Below are 6,664 nucleotides of genomic sequence, written 5' to 3' on the forward strand. Positions count from 1 at the left end.
GAAGGAGTATGAAACACCCTATGAACCAATTTACAGAAAAAAAAAAGAAAGAACTTCAACTTGATAAAAAGAACATCATTTTTATTATTTTGGCAGAGATAAAAAGTCTTTAATTCCGAATTTGAGCGTGCTAATAGTTTAATCAATTAAAGTTATAAAGAAAAGTAACTTTATAAATTCAGGAGTAATCAGTACATTTATACCATTCTTGTCCATCACTTTAAACTCTTTGATCCGACGGTAAGCAATCAATCCGGTTAAACACTTTCTGATTATAAAGATTCCAACTTTTGGATCAATCGGACGGTAAGGAACCAATCCGGTTTGAGTTTGGATCATAGCCGTTGAGATGATTGACCAAAGTGCTTACAAAGTAGTCAACACTCTCTTTCTGCTACAAAGGAGCAGCCTTGAAACTCAAAGTTCTTACCTTTTTCCCTTCACTAACCTCTCTCTCTCTTTCTCTCTCTCTCTCTCTTTGTGAGAAATGGGCATGGAAGTTTTGAGATTTCTTCATGTTTCTTTCTTCTTCTTTGTGTTGATTCTTCACTGTCATTGTGGAACATCTCTCTCTGGCTCTTCTGATGTGAAGCTTCTTTTAGGAAAGATCAAGCCTTCACTACAAGGAAACAGTGAGAGCTTACTGTTGTCTTCTTGGAACTCATCTGTTCCGGTTTGTCAATGGAGAGGGGTTAAATGGGTATTTGCAGATGGGTCTCCTCTTCAGTGTAGTAGTGACCTGTCTTCACCACAATGGACTAACAGCTCTCTCTTCAACGACTCTTCTCTTCACCTTCTCTCTCTTCAGCTTCCTTCGGCTAATCTCACTGGCTCACTCCCTAGGGAGATTGGTGGGTTCTCTATGCTTCAAAGTGTGTTCCTCAACATCAACTCTTTAAGTGGGTCAATCCCTCTTGAGCTTGGTTACACTTCTTCTCTCTCTGATATTGATTTGAGTGGTAATACCCTATCTGGGGTTTTGCCTGCTTCGATTTGGAACCTCTGTGATAAGCTTGTCTCTTTCAAGATTCATGGTAATAACTTGTCTGGGGTCTTGCCTGAGCCTGCTTTGCCAAATTCGACTTGTGGTAATCTCCAAGTTCTTGATTTGGGTGGTAATAAGTTCTCTGGTGAGTTCCCTGAGTATATAACTAGGTTTAAAGGTCTAAAGTCACTTGATCTTTCAAATAATGTCTTTGAGGGTCTTGTTCCTGAGGGTTTAGCTGTACTACAACTAGAAAGCATCAATCTTTCTCACAATAACTTCAGTGGGATGTTGCCAGATTTTGGTGAATCAAAGTTTGGAGCAGAATCATTCAAAGGGAACAGTCCTAGCCTTTGTGGTTTGCCTTTGAAACCTTGTCTTGGCTCCTCTAGGTTGAGTCCAGGTGCTGTTGCTGGTCTGGTGATTGGTTTAATGTCCGGGGCTGTTGTTGTGGCCTCGTTGTTAATAGGGTATTTGCAGAACAAGAAGAGAAAGAGTAGTATAGAGAGTGAAGATGATATGGAAGAAGGTGATGAAGAGGATGAGATCGGTGAAAAAGAAGGCGGTGAAGGGAAGTTAATTGTGTTCCAAGGTGGTGAGAATCTGACATTGGACGATGTTTTGAATGCAACGGGGCAAGTTATGGAGAAGACTAGCTATGGTACAGTTTATAAGGCAAAGCTTAGTGATGGAGGGAATATTGCTTTGAGGCTGTTGAGAGAAGGTACTTGCAAGGATAGAAGTTCTTGTCTGCCTGTTATAAGGCAATTGGGGCGTATTCGGCATGAGAATTTGGTTCCTTTGAGAGCTTTCTATCAGGGGAAAAGAGGAGAAAAGCTTCTCATCTATGACTATCTTCCTAACATAAGCTTACATGATTTGTTGCACGGTATTTGCTTTCATCATCCATCTTCTTCCCATTTTATCATCTTGTTACAACTTACAAGTCCTTCTTGCTCGGTTTTTAGTTATTCATGTGTTGAAGTTTGTTGTTTGAATGATGTGCAGAAAGTAAACCTGGAAAGCCAGCTCTGAATTGGGCCAGGAGACACAAGATTGCACTTGGCATAGCGAGAGGACTTGCTTATCTTCATACTGGACAAGAAGTTCCTGTCATCCATGGAAATATTAGATCAAAGAATGTGCTTGTGGACGACTTTTTCTTTGCAAGGCTCACTGAGTTTGGACTTGACAAGATAATGGTACAGGCTGTAGCCGATGAGATCGTTTCACAGGCGAAATCCGACGGGTACAAAGCACCTGAACTTCACAAGATGAAGAAGTGCAATCCAAGGAGTGATGTTTACGCCTTTGGTATCCTTCTCTTGGAGATATTGATGGGTAAGAAACCAGGAAAGAGTGGAAGGAACGGTAATGAATATGTGGATCTACCTTCTTTGGTTAAAGCTGCGGTGTTGGAAGAGACGACAATGGAGGTTTTTGACTTGGAGGCTATGAAAGGAATTAGGAGCCCAATGGAAGAAGGTTTAGTTCATGCATTGAAGCTGGCAATGGGATGTTGTGCTCCTGTTACAACAGTTAGACCCACCATGGAAGAGGTTGTGAAGCAGTTGGAAGAGAACAGACCGAGGAATAGATCCGCATTGTACAGCCCAACAGAAACCAGGAGCGACGCCGAAACTCCATTTTGAGTCAATCTATGTTCTACAAGCTTTTCTTTTTTTGTTTGTAATTTCTTACTTTAGTTGGGCTATTTGCATTTGTTTAATTGGCAAGAAACCATTCTGATTTTGATTTTTATCTATATTTGTTGATGAGAATGGTGTAACAGAAGCAGTTCAAAGTAATTATATTGATAGAAGAATATATGACACATGATGATACACCAAATGAGTAATGAGGATGAAGAAGAAGAATGATGCACTGTACTACAATTTGGAGTCGAACAACACTGAAGCTCATCAAAGCTGGCCCAGGTTGACGATTTGAAGCAGAGAAGAGTCTAAGATGGTAAAAGAGAAACGGAAAAAAAAAGAAAAAAAAAGGGGATAATGATATGTAAAACACGGGAACGAAGAAAACAAATTATTTTTCTTCTTTTGTTGCCCTGAGCTAGTCAGTATCCTCTTTGGTCTTTGGGTTTGAGGATTATACAATTAACTAACACCGCATACCATACCTGCATTTAAGGGCACCGGAGCTGTAGGTAAGCATTCTTACAACGGAAGCTGGTTTAGCTCCCAAGCTAGATGCTCTGGCATAGCTTGCAGGAGCAGCAGCTCCAGATCTAGTGAAGTAGGCACCGTTGAGCATTTGGTCTCCCTGTGATCTCCAGTTCCATTGCTTCCATTCCCCTTGCCATGAACCTACCCTCTTCGTCACCTATCAAACCAAAATATTACATTTAATCCATCTGTCCTACATCAATCAACTAAGATTAATGAAAGAGAGAAATAATGATATACCTCTTTGGCAAAAGGGTTACCAGGGGCAAGGAACCGATTGCCTTGGCTGTTAATGGTAGGGTTAGCACTTCCACCAATTGCATACATTACCCAGTGAGTGTAATCATTGTTTACAACATGGAAATAACCATGTCTACACCTGTATAATAACAGCAAAAGCATCAGCTCTCCTGACTTCTGTAGCAAACACAAATCATCGGAAACAAAACAAGAAACAGATGAAGAACCTCGGCATTCTCTGTATAAGCCCTTCCCCAAAATGGTTATATGCTATGGTCACTTGCATCATCTTGTCTCTGGTGTATGAATCACTATGCCCCATCAACATAACCTGCCATTCCCATCAATAAAAACTCTTCTCAACTTATGAAAAAGTCCATTATCAACTTACAAAAACACACACTAGGCATCTTCACCACAACCTACACAATTCAGTTCGCTACACTATCTCCACATAATCTTCATTTTTAAGCTCAGCGAATTTGGTAAATGTAAGCTCAGCAAAATAAGCAAACCTCGTTGTGGTGAGTCATATAGTTATTAGAGATAGTAATAGCAGTAGATCCCATAATCGCATCAACCAATCCATCAGCACAATTAGACAACGAATTGTGATCAATCCAAATATGACTCGATCCAAAAATCGAAATCGCATCACCATCCGCCATAGTCCTCCACCCGTAATGCGACGGCGAGCTACGAACCATAGCGTTACCAGTCCTTCTACAATCATGTATATTAATCCCGTGGATGATAATGTTCGTCACAAACTGGATCGTGATACAAGCACCGCCGGCGATCGCGACGTTCACGCCACGACCATCGATCGTTTTGAAGCTGTTCATGATTAGCTCCTGGCTCAGAGTTATCACCATGTCGCGTTTGAACACGATCCATAGCGGACGGTCTTGGATCACGGCGTGACGGAGCGTTCCCGGTCGAGGATTAACCGCGTCGTGGTCTGACGGATCTGTGACGACGTAGTAACGACCATCGCGTCCTCCGACTGCGTTACGACCGAATCCGATCGCGCAGTTCGCGAGACGCTTACGACGGAGGTGCCAGTTCCGGTCACATCTCCAACAGTCGTCGATTGGGTTCCCGGTGGCGCATGAGAAGAATCCTAACCTCCTCCGCTCTGTACTGTTCTTAATCGTCCTATTAAATTTTTTAAAATAACAAAAAGAGATCTTAGTTTTAAATTTGTTATCAAATGAACCCGTAAAGTTTTTGATTTCACGTTAAAGCCCTTGAAGTCACGTGGAGGAGTAGAAGAAGGAAACCATGTGGTGTAATTAATGTAACCATATTATACGGAACCATACGGACACCTTTTTAAAATTTCTATTTTTGTAATGTTTTTTAAAAACTGTTAGAACATAAATTTATACACAAAAATGTGTAAACATTTACTACAAAAAAAGAAAAAAAATGCGTCGGTGGGGTGAGGAAAAAAATAGCGACGCGAGAGGCGCTTTAAATGGCGATCACGGCGTGTCTGTGTCGCATATAAAACCCAACTTGTGCAATATCACTAAAACGAGGTTTTCTAAAATTAGAGATATGGAATAAAAACATTTATGGGAAAACTATAGGGGCAAAATTTTTATTGTTATTTTATGTAAAATAATATTTAAGGGAAACACAACGTTTGACTATCTGAAGGGGTTATTAATATGAAATGAAAGTGAAATAAAATTGTCTTATTAATTGCTAAAAAAAAAAAAAAAACTTTAAAAGGGAGAGAGAACTTACATATCGACCATTGCAGCTACTTCTTCTGGGTTTTTAACGGCATGTTCGTTCCATGCACCGTCATCGTTAGATAACCTGAGAAAAACAGAGCATTTCAAAAACGGCGTCGTATTAGCATTTGATTAAATCTGGACGGCTGAGATTGACTAGGAAGTTTAAAGACTTACTTATCAACCGTCGATGAATTACTTGAGCTATGCGACTTGAGCTCCTCTGTTTCGTTAGCTCTGTAAACACAAAAAAAAAAAGTAGAGACAAATGTTACTTCTCCCCTTTAACTAGTAGAAATATTTGGAAAGTTTTGAAATGCTACGAAGCTTTACATTGTTGATGCATTCACACATAATGCTAGAATGATTAGAGTTGCTAAGAGAGCTAAGAAGCTTCTGCTGCTAAAGAAGACCGCCATTGTTGGATATATAGAAGCTCTCTCTCCTTTGTGCTTAATATGAGACAAATGTAGGAGGGGAGAGAGAGAGAGAGAGAGAGAGAGAGATCTAAGTTGAAGAAGCTGAAGATGAAATCAGCTTTATATATAGGCAAGCTACGAAGGTAGGAAGAAGCAGCTAAACTCCGTTAACTATTATTATTATTATTCCACTTGACGTTAAGATTTCTCGTACGGTGGGATCAGTTTCATTTAACGGCGTTTATTAACTGTCGTCTTCCGTGATATATATGGTTGAATCACATTGTTTTGACTTTATTTTTTAGCCTTAACCAATTTTTGGGAGGTATGTAACCACTTTCTCGGTTAGTTCTTTCCTACCAAATTACTATACTTATCAAAAATCTTGATTTTTTTAAAATAAAAATTATCTGTTTTAGTTAATGGACATTTTAAAAATATAGTATATATTTACGTTAATTTGTTTCAAAAATATTTTCAATTAATTTACAAATGCTAAGATTTCATTTAAAAGAATACAAAATGACACTTTTTTTTAAACAAAAATAAAGTGTTAAAACAACACTCTTCAATTGAAAACATTTTTAACTCTCAACTGTATATGCTAATTAGCAATAATACTCCTAAAATCTAGATGTACAAATACATTAAAACTTTCGAATTCTCAATCAATATAAACAGAATAATTAGTTTAATATCTCAGTTAGTAAAACGGAGGCATAATATTATAGCTTCAATTAGCAAAGAATCATTTACCACAATTAAGAATTTTTTCATCGTAAATTTTTTATATATATTTATGCAGAAAATTAATTCATTTTCCTAATTTAGTACAATAGATAAAAAATTCCTTTTATCATATTATGGATTATAAAGTATTAATAAAAAATCTATATCAAATTATATATTTTCTCTTAAAATTTATGGTGAATGCTTTAATTTTAACCCAAACACACAACTTAAGAAGTTCGTTTGTAATAAGATGAACGCTCAATTTTTTTTGATAACTATTTTGAACTAAGCCCAAATTAATTTTCGAAGAGGCGGCCATTCTTATACTTTAAAATGTTTACAGTGAAACAATGATCA

General features: G+C 38.1%; 2 protein-coding genes across 2 annotated transcripts; one reads left to right on the forward strand and one right to left on the reverse strand.

Moving 5' to 3' along the window:
- Positions 1 to 210: 210 nt before the first annotated feature.
- On the forward strand, positions 211 to 2,819 carry LOC147949836 (putative kinase-like protein TMKL1). Its single transcript, XM_087457741.1, has 2 exons — positions 211 to 1,874; positions 1,994 to 2,819. Exons 1-2 carry the CDS (start codon positions 488 to 490, stop codon positions 2,635 to 2,637), a joined length of 2,031 nt encoding a protein of 676 aa, XP_087313867.1. The 5' UTR covers positions 211 to 487; the 3' UTR covers positions 2,638 to 2,819.
- Positions 2,772 to 5,659, reverse strand: LOC104789709 (putative pectate lyase 10). The gene is made up of 7 exons (XM_010515364.3): positions 5,490 to 5,659; positions 5,334 to 5,393; positions 5,167 to 5,241; positions 3,927 to 4,569; positions 3,639 to 3,742; positions 3,412 to 3,550; positions 2,772 to 3,328 (listed from the first exon to the last, which is right to left on the reverse strand). Exons 1-7 carry the CDS (start codon positions 5,573 to 5,575, stop codon positions 3,107 to 3,109), a joined length of 1,329 nt encoding a protein of 442 aa, XP_010513666.1. The 5' UTR covers positions 5,576 to 5,659; the 3' UTR covers positions 2,772 to 3,106.
- Positions 5,660 to 6,664: the final 1,005 nt, after the last annotated feature.

Source organism: Camelina sativa, chromosome 1 (genome assembly GCF_030686135.1).
Source record: "Camelina sativa cultivar CO46 ecotype springtype chromosome 1, ASM3068613v1".
In the NCBI taxonomy this organism is placed as follows: Eukaryota; Viridiplantae; Streptophyta; class Magnoliopsida; order Brassicales; family Brassicaceae; genus Camelina; species Camelina sativa.

Excerpts from the sequence above, each read along its gene's own strand:
- LOC147949836 (XM_087457741.1), top strand. The coding sequence starts at position 488 with ATGGGCATGGAAGTTTTGAGATTTCTTCATGTTTCTTTCTTCTTCTTT. Across the intron at positions 1,875-1,993 it reads CTTACATGATTTGTTGCACG|AAAGTAAACCTGGAAAGCCA; the intron begins GTATTTGCTTTC and ends AATGATGTGCAG.
- LOC104789709 (XM_010515364.3), bottom strand. The coding sequence starts at position 5,575 with ATGGCGGTCTTCTTTAGCAGCAGAAGCTTCTTAGCTCTCTTAGCAACT. Across the intron at positions 4,570-5,166 it reads GTAGCTGCAATGGTCGATAT|GACGATTAAGAACAGTACAG; the intron begins GTAAGTTCTCTC and ends AAAATTTAATAG. Across the intron at positions 3,743-3,926 it reads ATATGACTCACCACAACGAG|GTTATGTTGATGGGGCATAG; the intron begins GTTTGCTTATTT and ends TGGGAATGGCAG.